General features: G+C 39.4%; 3 protein-coding genes across 3 annotated transcripts; all 3 read right to left on the bottom strand.

Annotated features, from left to right (window-relative positions):
* Positions 1 to 245: 245 nt before the first annotated feature.
* Positions 246 to 9,050, bottom strand: LOC311298831 (uncharacterized protein; the record flags this gene model as incomplete). Its single annotated transcript, XM_084422097.1, has 5 exons — positions 8,799 to 9,050; positions 8,256 to 8,526; positions 7,858 to 8,115; positions 602 to 788; positions 246 to 502 (listed from the first exon to the last, which is right to left on the bottom strand). Exons 1-5 carry the CDS (start codon positions 8,828 to 8,830, stop codon positions 246 to 248), a joined length of 1,005 nt encoding a protein of 334 aa, XP_084278223.1. The 5' UTR covers positions 8,831 to 9,050.
* Positions 9,051 to 9,970: 920 nt separating this feature from the next.
* On the bottom strand, positions 9,971 to 13,581 carry LOC311296251 (uncharacterized protein). Its single transcript, XM_084417922.1, has 9 exons — positions 13,511 to 13,581; positions 13,321 to 13,411; positions 12,463 to 12,809; positions 12,259 to 12,358; positions 11,666 to 11,972; positions 11,318 to 11,422; positions 10,874 to 11,042; positions 10,454 to 10,630; positions 9,971 to 10,247 (listed from the first exon to the last, which is right to left on the bottom strand). Exons 6-9 carry the CDS (start codon positions 11,399 to 11,401, stop codon positions 10,030 to 10,032), a joined length of 648 nt encoding a protein of 215 aa, XP_084274048.1. The 5' UTR covers positions 11,402 to 11,422; positions 11,666 to 11,972; positions 12,259 to 12,358; positions 12,463 to 12,809; positions 13,321 to 13,411; positions 13,511 to 13,581; the 3' UTR covers positions 9,971 to 10,029.
* Positions 13,582 to 14,137: 556 nt separating this feature from the next.
* Positions 14,138 to 16,168, bottom strand: LOC311298828 (uncharacterized protein; the record flags this gene model as incomplete). The annotated part of the gene is made up of 6 exons (XM_084422082.1): positions 15,994 to 16,168; positions 15,760 to 15,849; positions 15,477 to 15,615; positions 14,820 to 14,915; positions 14,528 to 14,733; positions 14,138 to 14,158 (listed from the first exon to the last, which is right to left on the bottom strand). The coding sequence occupies exons 2-6, from the start codon at positions 15,832 to 15,834 to the stop codon at positions 14,138 to 14,140; spliced, it is 537 nt and encodes a 178-aa protein (XP_084278208.1). The 5' UTR covers positions 15,835 to 15,849; positions 15,994 to 16,168.
* Between the last annotated feature and the right edge of the window lie 1,831 nt (positions 16,169 to 17,999).

The following is a 17,999-nucleotide window of genomic DNA, read 5'->3' as shown; positions in this document are numbered from 1 at the left end:
AGATACAACCTGAAATCACAAATATATAAAATGGCCATCCAAAAAAAACAAATGAATAAATTCCAACCTGGATTCAACTAAGAATATAGGTGAGAGACAGGTGTGTGCTTTTCCAAATAACAAATAAATTGACTATTCTGTTTACCTGCATGCAATAGCACAAAACAAGTTGGCAAATTAATGTTGATCTGTATTATTTATAGCAAACAAAGGTATGGATACCAGTACACTACATGATCTTGAGATTACATGCCTGATTTCAACCACTTTTTGGGGCGGCTTCCATCCAAGGCAGGGTGCAGACACTCAGGGAAGAGGACGTTGTCATGGCTGTGGATGTTCTGGACATGATTACTGAACGATGTCCACTTAGCTACAGCTTCTTCACCCGATGAGGAAGAGATGGCACACCAGTACAGATGGTTTACCAGGCTCTGCTGCCATCTCTTTAACTCATTGCAGTCCTTCATCTTTGCCAGAGCCTCATCTTTCTTCGAAACACCTGAATGGCGAGAATGAGCAAATGGAAGTCTGTTACTTGGGACCGTGTATATCACAGTTCAAGAACCATGTGAATAACAATTTTTTAAATTTACTTCACCTTTGGCAACATGCCAAACATCATAAAAGTGCTCAATATCGTTCCTCTTAATTCTCAAAAACTTCTGGATTTGAGAGTGTCTGTCAGTGACAATTGATGCAACTTTCACAGCAGATTTTTCCAGGAAATCGAGACTCCTAATCAGGCCCTCTTTCTCCATTTTGGCACTGCCGCCACATTCGTTACTCTGTGGGGTTAGAGAAAACAATATTGCACAAACACATGATTTTTTTTCTATTTCACATCAACATTCTGTCATAGGTGAGATATTAAAATAAATAATTAATGTAGAAGGTCAGAATGTCATATTGTTACGTTTTCCTGATTGGTCTAGGGGAGGAATGAAACAGTAAAAATGGATGGTGGTGAAATGAAAGTGCAACAGCATGAAGCCACCCCGTCTCCAGACCCAGAGTTGTTTCACAATAACCACATAGTGATCTCATTCAAGAAAGTAGTTTTATTTACAAATTAGGCAAAAGAAAGAGAGAGGTATCAAGTTCAGAAGGGGGTATAGCCAAAATAACAAACATAATCAATCTTACTCCTCATTAATCAAACTACCTAAACTAAAAGAAAAGAAAACAAAATACAACAAAATAAGCTAACTCCCTTGCTAGCATAAACAGGAGAAAAAAGTATGATTCAAAATAAATGGCACCCACCTCCCTACTAACCTCACAAAATAAAGAAATAAATGATTAAGTAACAAACTTCAAATAAACCAAGAGAAAAATAATCCCTTAAGTCAAACAATGATTATCCATTAAAGGTAACACTCACTTCTGCCTTTAAAGTCTCAATCAGGGATTGAAATAGAAAGAGACTAAAAAGAGAAAACTACTTCACTAAGTAGTACACACAATATAAGGTAGAGATACACTGTTCACTACTGGCTTCAACAAAGTCTCAGGTCTGGGGTTGAAGAAGGGACCTCATTGCTGCTGCTGCACACAGTCAAGCCACCACCAACACAGCTCTGATGGTGTTTGCAGTTTAAATACTCCCAGCATCCAATCACAGAAGGCCATTGATTATCTGTACCAGGTGGAACCATTTCTCCTATGAAGAGAGACAGGGATAGAGAAAAAGAGAAAGCAGCACAGCTGAACACACACAGACAGAACCTTACGGCTCTGGACGTAACACCCCCGCCACCAAAGACTATAACCGCCCACTGGTTATAAGTCAACATATTAATCCACTAAATCAACATATTAACTGTCTAAAGAATGAGTTCTGGACAGGGCATCGGCAATGATGTTGTCACTTCCTTTCTTGTGCCGGATGTCAAGATGGTATTCCTGCACAATTAAAGACCACCGCATTAAGCGTTGATTAGTGTTAGACATGCGAGTTAAAAACACCAATGGATTATGGTCTGTATAAACCAAAATAGGGCCATCACTTCCACCCAGATAAACTTCAAAATTTTGAAGGGCTAGTAACAAAGCTAGCGCTTCCTTCTCTATCACACTGTAATTTCGCTGACACTTAGTGAATTTCTTTGAGAAAAAAGATACAGGATGGTCAATTCCTGCTCCATCTTCCTGAATCAGGACTGCTCCGGCTCCTGCAGCGCTGGCATCCACCTGTAGCTTAAAAGGCCGTGAGAAATTAGGAGCTGAGAGAACAGGGGCAGTACAGAGGAGATCTTTGGCAGCATTGAATGCATCCATGCACTCTGAAGTCCACACAAACTTCCTGGATGCACTCAAAAGATCAGTGAGAGGAGAAACAATAGCAGCAAAATTCTTGCAAAAGCTTCGATAGTAGCCACTCATTCCTAAAAAACGGCGCAACTCACGTTTATTAGTGGGCTTTGGAAACTCAACAATGGCAGCTATCTTGGCTTCTATAGGTCTTACTTGTCCTTGGCCAACACATTTACCAAGATAAGTAACTGTTGCTTTGGCAAATTCGCATTTAGCCAAATTCAGAGTCAGAGATGCTCTTCTCAACCGTTCAAAAACAACATTTAACTTCTCAAGGTGTTCCTCCCAGGAGTTAGAATATATCACAACATCATCCAAATATACCTCAACATCGTTCACTTCTGACAAAACTCTGTTCATTAGCCGTTGGAACGTAGCGGGTGCATTTCGCATGCCGAAAGCCATGACCGAGTATTGTAGAAATGAATCAGGTGTGACAAATGCAGATATTTCAGAGGCACGAGAAGTCAGCGGGACCTGCCAGTACCCTTTTAGTAGATCTAATTTAGTAACATAATGAGCAGCACCAACTTTGTCAACACAATCTTCCATTCTTGGAAGAGGAAAAGAGTCTGGTCTGGTCACAGCATTAACTTTACGATAATCAGTGCAGAATCTGAATGTAGAATCAGGCTTCGGCACTAGAATGCATGGTGAACTCCATGGACTTTGACTGCGAGTTGCAAATCCATGCTCTAACAGATATGTTACCTCAGATTTCATGACGACTCGTTTCTTTGGATTTATTCTATATGGATGTTGCTTAATGGGCTGGCTATCTCCTACATCAATATCGTGACACAGCAAGGTAGTCTGGGAAGGAACATCAGAGAACAGGTCAGAATAGTTAACAATTAAATTACTAACTGCTTTACTCTGTTCTTCTGTTAAGTGGAAGAGATAGGATTGCAGATCACCCAGAATAACTGAATTCTGCAAGCGAGCACACAAAGTTTGAGCATCTTTTGCTATAAGTCCATCCTCCTCCACACATTCAGTAGATAGACAAACTGCTGCTGCAGACACAGGTTTAACAGGAACATCGGAGCTTGCATTTCTTGTGATATATGCCTTCAACATGTTTACATGACACACTCTGCTCTTACGTCGCCGTTCAGGAGTGCCAACAACATAATTAGTATCGCTAAGTTTTCTCTCAATGATGTACGGGCCAGAGAACTTAGCTTGCAAGGCTGTGCCAGGCACAGGAAGTAGGGCCAGAACAGATTCAACTGGCTGAAACTCACGCCTCACACTTTTGTGGTCAAAACGAGTTTTCATCTTTGCTTGAGACTCTGCCAGATGAGTCCGAGCTAACTGACAAGCTTGGTGAAGACGTTCCCTGAAAGAAGTCACATACTCCAGTACAGATACAGGTGTAGAAGTCTGTGCAAGCAACTGTTCACTCAGTAACCTTAATGGGCCTCTCATGGTATGGCCAAACACCAACTCTGCAGGACTGAATCCGAGTGATTCCTGAACACTTTCTCTTATTGCAAACATCATTAAAGGTAGACCTTCCACCCAATCTCTACCAGTCTCTGTGCAAAATCTTCGGAGCATAGCTTTAAGAGTCTGGTGAAATCTCTCCAATGCACCCTGAGACTCTGGATGGTATGCACTCGCCAACTGATGTTTAACTCCCAATTCACTCAACATCTGTGTAAAAACTTTTGATGTGAAATTAGAACCCTGGTCAGATTGAATAACCTTAGGCAAACCAAAGAGAGAACAGAAGCGAATTATCTCTTTAACCACAGATTTAGCTTTTATCGTGCGGAGAGGAATTGCTTCTGGATAGCGAGTCGCGGTGCACATGATGGTTAAAATATACTGATGCCCAGATTTAGACTTAGGCAAGGGACCCACACAATCTACAAGCAGCCTTTCAAACGGTTCGTGAAGGACAGGAATTGGTTTTAAAGGAGCTACTGGAATGGTCTGATTTGGTTTCCCCACTAACTGGCATATACGACATGAACGGACAAATGTAGAAACTGCAGACTTCAACCCAGGCCAAAAAAAGTATCTGCTGATTCGATGGAATGTTTTCGTTACTCCTAAATGTCCTGCCAGAACATTCTCATGAGCTAGCTCTAGTACATGGTGTTGATAATCAGTGGGTAAGACAATCTGGCGAACCTCTTGCCACTTTGCATCACAACGCAGAGGTTTCCACTTACGCATCAGAATTCCATCTTCCCAAAAATACGCAATTCTAGCTTTAGGTACTTGGCTGCAATCTACTACAGCATCTCTACAAGTAGCCAGGGAAGGGTCAGTAATCTGTGCAGCAGCTAACTCCACCTTACCTATTTTCAATGTGACTTTCGGTAACTCAGGGGATTCAATGTTTTCTAACTCAACCTTAGATGTAACTTTTGTCACCCTCTCTATATCCTCAGGTTGAGAAAACAACACAGTATCTGAAATATCTGAAACATCACCAAATTTCAGTGACTGAGCTCGTGTTACAGCACAGGCAGGAAATACAGATCGATACTGAGTCGCAAGTTCAGATACTTCAGTGGTAACAGGTTCATGAGTAACAATAGGACGAGGAAAGACTTTGCCACCGGCAAGATCATTTCCTAGAATGAAATCAACCCCATCTACAGGTAACTGTGAACATACCCCCAGCGTCACTAAACCAGTAACAAGTTCCGACTTCAAATACACTTGATGAAGAGGAACATTGACACAAACCATTCCAAAACCACGAACTAGCACATCAGTACCCGTATACGACTCAGCAGAAAAAGGAAGCCTGTCTTCTAAAATAAAAGACTGAGCAGCCCCAGTATCCCTTAGAATCCTTAACTGTCTTTCCTCTGACTCAGATGAAAGAGAGACAGTACCAGTACAAATAAATGGCTGATAAGTGGTAGCATTCACATCATATGCTTTTGGAATCGATTGCACAAGCGCCACACTTTTGGACTTAGAAGCAGAATTCTTTTGCTTCCACGCCTTACATTCCGAAATTAAGTGATTGGGGTCAAGGCAAAAAAAACATGCTCGCCCATCACCTGCACGTTTAGGACTCAATTTACGTCGTGAACTATATTCTTGACCGGTGTTAGTATTACGACTAGGTGATCGGAAAACTTCAGAGCTTCCCCCCATGGAAGGCTGGCTTTTGTACGATCGAGTTCCTGAAAACACATTTCGATGCGTTAATACAAATTCATCAGCTGCAATAGCAGCGTCAGCTAGAACCTGCACTTTTTGTTCGTTAAGATATACAACAACGTTTTCTGGTGCACACGTTTTAAAGTCTTCCAGCAGGATCAACTCCTGAAGCTGCTCAAAGGTTGTGATCCCACTGGAAAGACACCACTTATCAAATAGTGTTTTCTTCTCTCTGGCAAATTCAACATATGTCTGTCTGGCTGATTTCACATGCGATCGAAATTTCTGACGATACGCCTCAGGCACTAATTCATATGCTCTCAAAACCGCCGTCTTAACTACATCGTAATCAAGAGCTTGCTCGATTGGCAATGCAGCTGAGACCTCTTGCGCCTTCCCTACAAAGTTACTTTGCAAAAGTAGAACCCACATGTCTTTAGGCCATCGCAGCTTAGCAGCTATCCGCTCAAATGCTGTAAAATATGAGTCTACCTCAGTTTCTCTGAATGATGGCACCAAACGAATGAATTTACCTACATCAAAATCAGGAGGGGAGTCAAATGGGGAATCAGAGAAGTTACACCTTGAGTTTTGAGCAGATTCCACTTCTGGCATTTTTACTGACACAGAAGGTAATCTGGATTGAGGCAATGGAATAGGCCTACGCAGCTTTAAAGCTTCTATCTCTAACCTACGCAGTTCAATGTCACGATCTCCTTTCACTTCTACCATACGCAACTTAATACGCTCTGCCTCACATTCTTCCTGTTTTAGCTTCAATTCAATCTCCTTTAACTTAATGGCTAGTAATGGCTCAGAACAAGTATCTTTGGGCTCCATATTAGGATTAGAATCAGAAACTGCAGACTCCACCACAGCATCGGACTCTACCCCAACAATACCTTCCTCACCTGATGGTACTAGAATGCCAATTTTAACTAGCTCTCCAAATAACCCCTCCTTGATTACCTGTTTACTCGCTTCTTTTGGAATATTAATATGAAAGAAGTCTGCTATTTCAATCAAATCTTTTTTTCGGCAACGATTATATACTTCCCAAGAAGGATATAATGTGAATGAAACTAGATCAAATTCCATAGTCTACACAGACTACTCCTCCCTCATCAAAAGTGAATCAGCCAGGCAAACAAATGTGAACAACGCAAAAAGAATGAACACGCTTACCTCAAAGAGTTGTCACACACGAAGTAGACAAGTTTGCGATACTACAAATCAACAAAGGGACGAGCCCCCATTTACTGTTACGTTTTCCTGATTGGTCTAGGGGAGGAATGAAACAGTAAAAATGGATGGTGGTGAAATGAAAGTGCAACAGCATGAAGCCACCCCGTCTCCAGACCCAGAGTTGTTTCACAATAACCACATAGTGATCTCATTCAAGAAAGTAGTTTTATTTACAAATTAGGCAAAAGAAAGAGAGAGGTATCAAGTTCAGAAGGGGGTATAGCCAAAATAACAAACATAATCAATCTTACTCCTCATTAATCAAACTACCTAAACTAAAAGAAAAGAAAACAAAATACAACAAAATAAGCTAACTCCCTTGCTAGCATAAACAGGAGAAAAAAGTATGATTCAAAATAAATGGCACCCACCTCCCTACTAACCTCACAAAATAAAGAAATAAATGATTAAGTAACAAACTTCAAATAAACCAAGAGAAAAATAATCCCTTAAGTCAAACAATGATTATCCATTAAAGGTAACACTCACTTCTGCCTTTAAAGTCTCAATCAGGGATTGAAATAGAAAGAGACTAAAAAGAGAAAACTACTTCACTAAGTAGTACACACAATATAAGGTAGAGATACACTGTTCACTACTGGCTTCAACAAAGTCTCAGGTCTGGGGTTGAAGAAGGGACCTCATTGCTGCTGCTGCACACAGTCAAGCCACCACCAACACAGCTCTGATGGTGTTTGCAGTTTAAATACTCCCAGCATCCAATCACAGAAGGCCATTGATTATCTGTACCAGGTGGAACCATTTCTCCTATGAAGAGAGACAGGGATAGAGAAAAAGAGAAAGCAGCACAGCTGAACACACACAGACAGAACCTTACGGCTCTGGACGTAACAATATTCACCATGTGACATTTATTTTCATAGATTTATTTTAAACTATGTGAATTATTCAGGTTTTGCACGTGAGCATAAATGAATAAAATCTAATTCAGAAATAAATTAAATGTTTTTATTGGGCTCCTAGACTTCTGGGGGAAATCAAACTTTACCATTTCTATGTGAGCATGTAGTCCAAACGGGCTCAACCCTCAAAAAGTGTGAATGGGTGCTCAATCCTCAAGCAATTAAATGACAAAAAATGCACAAAAGTACAGGACAATATCCTGTACCTTTTGGACTAAGTGGGCATGTGCCATAATCTCACCTGCACCAACTGGACATCAATCATTTTTCCCGTGTTGAGGTCCATCAGTGAGTAAGAGCCATATTTTGCACAGTGTCCCGGGCTGTCGGCTCTCATGTCACCCCCAAGCTCGGCTCCCCCAGGCCTACTCTTTGTTTCCTGGATCAGGTCTGCTTGGGTCCGCTTCCACACAGCGAAAACACATGGCTCCATAAATGATGAGGCATGGAGGAAATATGTGCTCTCTACTATGTTGCAGACTTTGAGTGCAGACAGAACCTGTAACACAACCAAATCTTGATGAGTTGATTATGTTTTGAAATTAGACATTAGAAATTACACACACATACTTCCATTACTGCTGTATATTTTTATCCACTTCTTGCTACATTTATGCACATTTATGTACTGTTACTTACTTTGCTGATCTGTCTAAATGACCTGCCAGTAAAGTGTACTGCAGCAGATAACTGCAGGTTGCCTGCTGGGGTGCTGCCGATGATCGGCTGACTTTTCCACTGCCTGGAGTAGTCACAGAAAGGACATTTCTGTCTGATTGACAAAAATGTTCCCCTGACATACTTCTCCAGCTCACATGTCCGCTGACAGATTGGACAGTCATGGAACAGAGCAAGGAGGCAATCTTCATATACAAGATATTTTACAATATCTTGTATTGGTGTTGGAGGGCTGTGGGGTGGGTGGAGGATGAAACTTTTCATAAAACATAATACATAATACAGCAATTCGACTATAAAGTAATTTAAAAAAGAATATTTAAAGAATTGTATTATAAAATAAAGGAATTCACATCAGCAATATCAATCCATGTTCTGAGATCACAAAATGAGTAGATTGTGAAGATTAATCGTATTTGTAGTTAGTGTGTAAACCAGGAAAAAAGTTTTTGGGAAAACATGTAAAAGATGCAGATTTTTGTCTAATTGGCAGTGAGTGATCACCTGACAATGGTTGAGTCACTCAAAGAAGACATGCTGGGGTGATATGTTGACTGAGAACTGTCAACTGGTTCTTCCTCAGCATCATCCAGATCCTCTGTGTCATCCAGCAATGTCTCAAGGCGTCTCCTTTTCAAAGGTGGGGGCCTTGTCTTGTCCGGTGTTGAAGTAAAGCCTCCAAACTCTGCTTTCACCTCAGTATTGGTTCCAAAGGAACTGGTGGATGGATTGACTTGGATAGCTGTAATATGACAATTTTAAATATGAACTATGTATTACTATGACTACATATTACAGTCCAGGGGTCAATACACATCCGGTGACACTATGCCAATCATGTAGGACAGATAATGACAGAGCAGCTTTAATTTCAGCAAGTACCGGTAGTAGAGTTGTACATAACTTAATTCATGTAGTTCCTAACACACAACAGCCTGCATACAGACACATATATGGGAATAAACAAAGAATTATACTAAGACATCACCAATGAACACTAGCACAGATATTTCATTCTAAAAATATTAAAGACAATAGAAATCATTAGATCATGTCATTACACAAATCAACACTAACCTTTACATCGAATGGATTTTGAGAGTATACTCTGACAGCTGGGTGGCCACAGTTGCCCTTCCCCTCTTCTGTGGCTCCCACTGACAGCCTACATCTCTTGTCTGTGTGGCAGCCGCAGAAGTGACGTAACAATAGTCCAAAATAAAAGCACTGTATTAGACATTCATTACACTTCAAAAAGTTTTTAGTTTTCCTTGAAACACACCTGCAGTCCAGTCATAATTGACACGCAGTCTAAATGCATCCGACCAGTTAAAGGGATTCTCCACTTTTTTTGGAAATAGGCTCATTTTACAACTCCCCCAGAGTTAAACAGTTGAGTTTTACCGTTTTCGAATCCATTCAGCCGATCTCCGGGTCTGGCGGTACCACTTTTAGCATAGCTTAGCATAGATCATTGAATCGGACAGGACCATTAGCATCTCTCTCAAAAAAAATGACCAAAGAGTTTGGATATTTTTCCTATTTAAAACTCGACTCTTCTGTAGTTACATCGTGTACTAAGACCGACGGAAAATGAAAAGTTGCGATTTTCTAGGCTGATATGGTCTTAGTACACGACGTAACTACAGAAGGGTCAAGTTTTAACTCTGGGGGAGTTGTAAAATGAGCCTATTTCCAAAAAAAAAAGTGGAGTATCCCTGTAAGAAGCACTCATTTACACTGCTTCAAAATCACTGTCATCTGAACTCTCAAAATCAACTTCTTCATGGTCCTCTGGTATCTCCTCGGGCCCATCCTCCAGCAGAGAAGCAGCATTTGGTCCTAAAGCCAGGCTGTCACTTGAGCATACGACTTGGAACTTCTCCTCTACATCTGCAAGCCTTTTCTGAAGAAGACACAGGAGCCCGCGATGACCCTCTTCACTTAAACTGCCTAGAAGGAAAAATTAAAAGCGAGGCATGACAATACTTCCATTGTTGTTGAGCGATTCATTAACTGACTTTACTAAAGAACTTACAGACCATTTAGATCCAGCCACAAGGAATCCATAATGTAACACTTGAGGATCTCAAAATGAGTGAGGTTATAGGATCCCCAAAAGCATTACAGCAAGAATGTAATAAAAGTTAGCTTCTTACCACTGTTTCTGCCAGAAGACATTTCTGATATCATTGTCCTAATGTTTCTAGCCAGCTCTCTGAGATAGGTGCAGTGCTGTCTCATCTCCCTCATCACAATGATCTTTTCCTCTTGAAGCCGCACTTTTGACATGTACACATCAAAAATCTTCTTCTTGGTGAGGATGTTGCTGGATTCTGAAGTCACACAAATAACATCCCTTCAATACAAATGTGACCTGTACAGTCTAAACAGCAGGCAAAACACAAGTAGTGTATGGACATCCCATATACTGGTGCAGAGTGCAAAAATGTAATAGAAATGTAATCAGATAAAATGTGGCATATGTTTACAGTAGCATATACAACATATCATTAGTTTGCTTAATCACACACACAGACACACACACACACACTTAGAGAGAAATTGCTACTTCCCACTGCTGTGCACTTCCCACGGCCATATTAGACTGTCTCCCCCCACGGAGAAACCGCTCTCCACCTTCTCCTCAGCGATGCGCTCCTCATCTGGCACCTGCTCATTGTAGAGCTTGATTGTTTGCAGGAGTTTTCTCTTCTCTTCCCACAATTTTCGTGTCGAATTTTGTTGCTGTCAAATTTTTTTTTAAAAACATGATGTACAAGCATGTGTATACAGATATCAGAAAGTTACATGAAATACTTATAACTGACTTAAGAATTAATACATCAAAATGTAAAAAAAATCTAATGACTTAAAAGGCATAATAGGCCCAATATCTGTACAATTAAAAAGAAGACATTTTAAAATGAAGGACCTAAAAACACTATAATACAAAAACAATCCAGATAAGACATCTGCAAGTAATAAAAAAGACACAAATATTAGATGAGTTTTCAACACACCAGTGTGATTATAAAGGCTGGCTTGTTTTTGATGAACACCAAGAAACATTTGTTCGATTGATTTCTGAAGGTTATGTTGGTCATCACATCTGGTACCTACAGAATCTTAAAGCAACAACAATAATACAAGTAAATTATTATGATGTCTTGCAAGTTCAAGTTTATTTAGAGCCCCAAATCACATCAGTGTTAACAGTGTCAAAGGAGTTTACAAGCCCACAAGTTTATAGCAAACAAAAACAGGACAGCGCCCCCTTACTTAATCCTTATGCATGGCAAAGATTCTCACTTCTACAATTGCAGTATTATTAGTAAACTACTTAGAAGAATGTCCATAAAATACTGTACCGTCAGTAGCCCACTGTCTGACATCATGTACCCACTGATGCACGATGTTCTCAGGACACCCCAGTTCACTGCTCAAATCCTCCAGTTTCTGAGACTCAGCCTCAGCCTTTTTCAAAGTCTGGTGTGAAAAAAAAAAGATTTTTGACTTTGCAATCTTAAAAAGTGAGGAAAATCATGAAAAGCTTTGTATATATAACTCAGACATAACATAATAGCTTGATGTATCTGCTGGATAGTGCAAGATGAAGGCCTTCCCACTTCCGTCGGTTCCACCCAATAGCATGGACAGTTCGCATGTCATTCCTGGCTTTAAACAACAAAATGATGTGATGGAGGAAAGTGCCATTTATGCTCATGGTATTTCAGTTCATCCACGCATTGACAATTGATTTTTCATTTAAGAGAGATGTAATGCAGTTTTATTAATGTACTGTATATTAGAATATTTACAGCTGTATATTTGCTATATTATACAATATTTGTAATCTCAGTACAAAGTATTAGACAGTTAGAATAAAAAGACATAAAAGAATAAAAGACAGGTTTCCTAAAATAATATAAATCAGCAATAATTAGCAGATTTTGTCATGTACTTGGTTGTGAGGGCACAACGAGACAGGCAGCTGTTGACCATTTCCACCTCCTCCCCTGCAGTTGTGCCGCACCTTCCTGACTTTTGCCACTCCAGATTATCTTACAAATCAGCATGGCACTTAAATTATAGTCATATACAGTGTATTATATAAGTAATAATTATTTTAATTTTTTTTAATGGTATGATAAAGAATATGCAGTACCTCACACTTGGTTGAATGAGCCTTGGCATGCATGACAGAAAGGAATGGTCTCATCTGCAGTAAAGGTCTGAGGTCCAGCATGGAGACGGCCAACTTCTCAAGGTAAGGCCAATACTTGCAAGCAATATCTGTGCAACAGAACTGTCCGTTTGTGGCTGCTTGAGCTCCTTCTGCAGGTACAGCGGATAAGCAAATATTTCCCCCCTGTACATGTTAAGAGCCTTGAGTAGCACTCCATGTCTGCAGACAACCACCTCAAGGCCCTCTTCATCCAGTTTGCTTGCTCTTCTGGCCGTCTCACGTGCAGCAGACCACTGACTGGCTCCACAGATCCCTTTGCCGGCAGTCTGCGTGACACAATAATTCTGGTTAAAACTGAAAGTTGCTATTTTTTCTAACTAGTTACTTCATCCATCAGGATGAGTCAGGTTACATCACACCAACTGGCATCTTTGTAATGATCGGTGACAATAAAGGTTTACTTTCAAACTAACTACTACTAAAGAGGAGCTTCAGAAAATGCATCTTCCACTTTCTCTACTCTAGCTACACAAACTAGTTGAAAGGCAGGGTGACAAACTGCATGCATAGTCACTATCTCTTGCAGAGATCTGCTATTACATAATTAATGACTAAACTAGCCACTTTGGATGCCACCACACCTACCATATCTAATTTAAACCTCAACACAAGATTGCTTGAAAGAGTGCACCATGCTCAAAGTGCTAGTAACAAACTAAGTGTATTATATAAGCTTATACCAACTAGGGATACATTATCTATTTAATAAAACAACAATCATACACTGCAAATTTTGGATAGAAATCAAAGGTGCAAAAAACTACATATTTTACTAACACTTTTCATTTTACTCCTGATCTCATCAACAAAATGGTGTACATCGGTGTCCTTGGCAATGAAGGTGCCATCAAAATAGGGTTCCTCTGACCTAGATAGAATAAGAAAAAAATATATGTTCAGTGTCAGACATTATATGTTCTGATAATTTTACATTAAGTAAAACAACTACAAGTGTAAAACAACTAACCCTTTTGACTGCCGAAACCGGTACACTTTTCTGTTGCCATCTGCACAAAGAGCAAGCATGTTGGGTGTACATGCTGGGCAGGTGAAGTGCTCTACACTGGCCATTTCTTCACACTCGTACTGGCAGATTGTGTATCCCATGAAGCTTCTTTGGAGTACGTCTCCATGTATTTTCCCAGCCTGTACATTCGATTAGTAAAGAGTGAAATGAAATAGCTACACTAATATTCTCTCATCTCTACTTGAGGCAACTTTGATCTACACTGATCTCACCCTTCCAAAGAGACAGGTCCTCCTCTCCAACATCCGCAAAAAACCTTGTCTCGATAAACCTGGTGCAACAGTTTTCATTTCTTCAAATGAGCTGAAGACATCTACCGAAAACAGCGTGTCAGCATTCACAGATGCCGGCCAATACCCACTGCTTATTATTAATCTGCACAGCAAGTTTGGCAAGTGCAAATCATACCGACCTAAAATCAAAAAGAAGAACATTGTAACACACAAGGGGACAAGAATAAATAAAAATATAAACCATAATTCATACTATTTATGCAAACCAAAATGATTGCTCTGCCAGCTGATTCTGTGACGTTTGAAGGGTCGCAAGTACATAACTGGACAGGTCTCACTGTAGGCAATAAACATACTGAAAAGAGAAGTGAAATAATTAGTGAGAAAGCATTAAAACTATGTCCAATTAAGATAATAAAAGTAAAAAAATTAAATAGAATAAAACTTTAATCACTTTACCAAAAAGGTTCAGAACACTGCCTTGATTGACCAGTGTATATTTGCCCTCTTTTTGTACACAGCACACTGTTGGCTCAATGGGCTTGTAAATTCCCTCAATGCAGGACTCCCTGTTATGAGTTTTTTGTGTATGTGTGTGTGTGTGTGTGTGTGTGTGTGTGTGTGTGTTGTGTGTGTGTGTGTGTGTGTGTGTGTGTGTGTGTATGTGTGTGTCACAATCCATACACAGCCACTCTTGGGGCATGCAGTCTCTGCAGCGAATGACGGCAGGAGATGTGCAGTGGCTGCAGTTATTTTCTGGAGCCACATTGCAGGACAGCAAGCAGTTGATGTGATGGGAACTTGCTTTCCGCCACTCATCTTGGGCTACAGATTGGCGCAAGCACCATGATGTGGATGTCGAAGGATACTTGCTGGTGCCTTGAACATCTGCTGAGGTCAGAATGTCCTGCAGTTTCTGCATCTCACTGTCTAAAAGACAGAAATAAGAAAATAATCATACCTTTCATGCTTATTGCTAACTTGCTTAATTACAGTAAGGTCAGGTGTCATCTTACCAAATGAGTGTTGAGAGCAGTTTGATTGGGTAACTGTGGGAACCTCCTCAGATGACTCAAAAGGAGTAGTGCCCTCACTGCCAACAACGGAAACAACTGAAAAGATAGGTAGAAAGGAACGAGATAACAATTTTCATGTCTTACAAGCATATAATACAGAGTTCATTAGTGGCTTAAGGCTATAATAGGCTAATTGACATGTCTGACAATTCCATTAATCTCTAAAAGTTTTTTTCCCTCATTATCTGGACATAATCTTGAACTGTTAGCAGCATGAACCTGACACCGATTGCTTCACTTCCACTTCATTTCTTTGGAATTGCTTAGCATTACAGTGAAGTCAATAACATAAGTAACACATCCACCACCATGTTGTGTTTCTGATGGCACAGTTTAACATACAGTATTCAAAGGAAAATTATTAAAAACCGGAAACAGAAATCCTTTTAAGTTTTACCATGGAAAAAAAAATAAAGGAAAAAGCTGTGCACTGGAAGCCCCGCAGTTTGGTGGTCTATGTTTCAAAAGTGACACAAAACCATATTTATGTTACCTAACAAATAGCAAGCTGAATTCTGTATACAATGGGCACAAGTTATATTTAGTTAAGAAAGATTGGGTGGGTAATCACAAATAATCCTGGAAGACATGGACTACCTGTAGCTGAAGCACGTTTTCGTGTCTCTCCACTTCTGCTTCTTTTTAGCAGTGGACGTCCTTCAGCATCTCTCTCCACCCATCGGACATTACATTTACTGCCTTTAGCAGATGGTGCTTTGCCCTTCGCTTCCTTTGCCTTGCATGACAGAAAGTGAGCACTGGATGATAACACTGAAATACAGCCAACTCTTGAGCAGTTCATTCAAATTTTGCACTCTAATTCCCACTCTTTAGTATTATTACCAATACTGGAAGATCACTGTCTCAAAAAAACCCTCACTTTGGTTTGAGCAAGAAGCATGTCTGCAATGAAAATAGCATCATCTGCTCTCCCTCTGTCTTGCTGAGCAGCCATTTCACAGATACTATACTGGAAAGGAAGATAAAAACACGGTCAGACAAAAAGAATTGAGGACAGATTATAGACTATATAAAACTACATTTCTAAAAATGTTTTGGACAGTGAGAGAGAGTAATGTGAAAGAAAAATAAAGAATAGAGTAACAATACTTACTTGAAGACAGTGAAGCTTTAGAAGAAAGAAATGGAGATAGAGAGAGAGAGAGAGAGAGAGAGAGAGAGAGGCAGTAAGAGGAGTGGCTCTTAAAAGAGCCGTTGGTTTTCTTATAAAGAGATACAGGTGGCGGTAACAGGGAAGGATGCTGGGTAAAAACAGGAGCTGTTGGACAAAGGAAAACAAAAACAGTTAATTCTCTTGCAGCAAGGCTTCCTGGATTTGTCATATTATAAAGTAGTAATTTTTAAAGGACTGCCACTGTTGTACCCCAATAGGTAAAACTTCTGCACATTTTCTTCTGACAGATTTATTAACAACAATTACAGAACATAACACAATCCATTTGAACTTTAACGATCAATCCAAATAAATGTAATTACACAAACTAGCATAATTATAGAAAATGTTACATGTGCGCTATTTTTTAAAAGTTTGGGGTCGGTAAGATGTTTAATGTTGAAAGAAGTCTAATCTGCTTACCAAGGCTGCATTTATTTGATCAAAAATACAGAAAATCTTTGTAAAAACAAATATTGTGAAATATTATTGCAATTTAAAACAGGTGATCTGTTTTCCACTTGAAAATGTTAAAATGTAATTTATTCCTGTGATCAAAGCTAAATTTTCAGCATCATAATTATTAGGACAGCATTTACATGAAATATATATAATATATTCTACAAATATTATTTGTGTAACAATGTAAAAGCCTTTACTGTCACGTTTAATCAATTTAATGCATACTTTATGAATAAAATAAATTCGTGCTAAATAAATAAAATTACTGTTTTAAAAAAAACACCTTAGGATCGATATTTTTTATGTGTGGATCATTTAGAATAGATACAACATCAGTAACGTTTAGGCCTATCGATATTTCAGGATCGAAATTCGCGCATATATTATCATCATCATCATCATCATCATCATCAACAAGCAGCGGGGTTGATCTTAAGTTACTTCCCATCGACCATAACAACTTTTTATAATGTTAATATAACATAATATGCAGTCATTGCAGCTTTCTGTGATTAATTAATTAACGTTAGCCAATTAATATCAATGTCCGTTATTGACCACGGTAACGTTAACAGCACCATAGATTAAAAAGCTCCACAGTACACACACACACACACACACACACACACAAATATAACGTTAGGCTACAGCAAGGTTAGGATTTCTTAAATTACAGAACCATAACAAAAATGTATGGCTTTGACCTGACCTGAATTTTGGAGAATGCAATATATCGCTCCTCTCTTTGGTCCGTGGGGAGTTGTTGGCATTGAGGAAATCATCGCCCCCTGCTGGTACTCAACCTTCATTCATGCGTTTCATTTTCACGCCTAGAGGAGGCAAAGCGTGACATTGACACGCATCCGCTAGTGGACCAGCGTGTGTATTACACGCTTTAGCGTGATACCCACAAAGTTCTCTATTCTGGTCATTCATTTTAGGAATCGAGTCAATCTTATGGAAAAACAAGGATGAAGCATTAAGATCAAAAGAAGAGGTGTATAGATTTTGATAAAAAAAAAAAATCATCCAGACTGCTTTGTAAAGAATAAAGAGATTCCTTGTCATCCTCTCCCGGGTTTTAGGATTCCTTAAAATCTCACTCATCTTTCTAATGAACTCTGTAATTTCCTTATTTCTATTCTTTCCTCACTCTATTCTTTCCAGATTTTATAGAAAATTTTCTACATTCGTATTTAAAAAGTTCCCATTTAGAAATGGCCGAGATATTAGTCCGAGATATCAGATTGTCCGCGATTTTCCTAACCCTGGACAATATGAGTCAGATAGTAAAAAAGAACAATTTAACTTCCAGTAACCAGGGGCTTCTTCTCTTCTCTGCTTAAAGTTTGTATCAGAAAAATTAATATCAACTGCTGCATGATCTGTTAGAGGAGAGGGTGAAATTTCTGCTGATGTTAAATATGAAATTAAAGAATCTGATATTAGCCACAGGTCGATACGAGATTTTTGAGAAAAATCTG

The sequence above is a fragment of the Rutilus rutilus genome, assembly GCF_951802725.1.
Source record: "Rutilus rutilus genome assembly, chromosome: 1".
Lineage (NCBI taxonomy): Eukaryota > Metazoa > Chordata > Actinopteri > Cypriniformes > Leuciscidae > Rutilus > Rutilus rutilus.
Note: the sequence above shows the minus strand (reverse complement) of the source record. Positions and strands in the feature narration are given on the sequence as shown.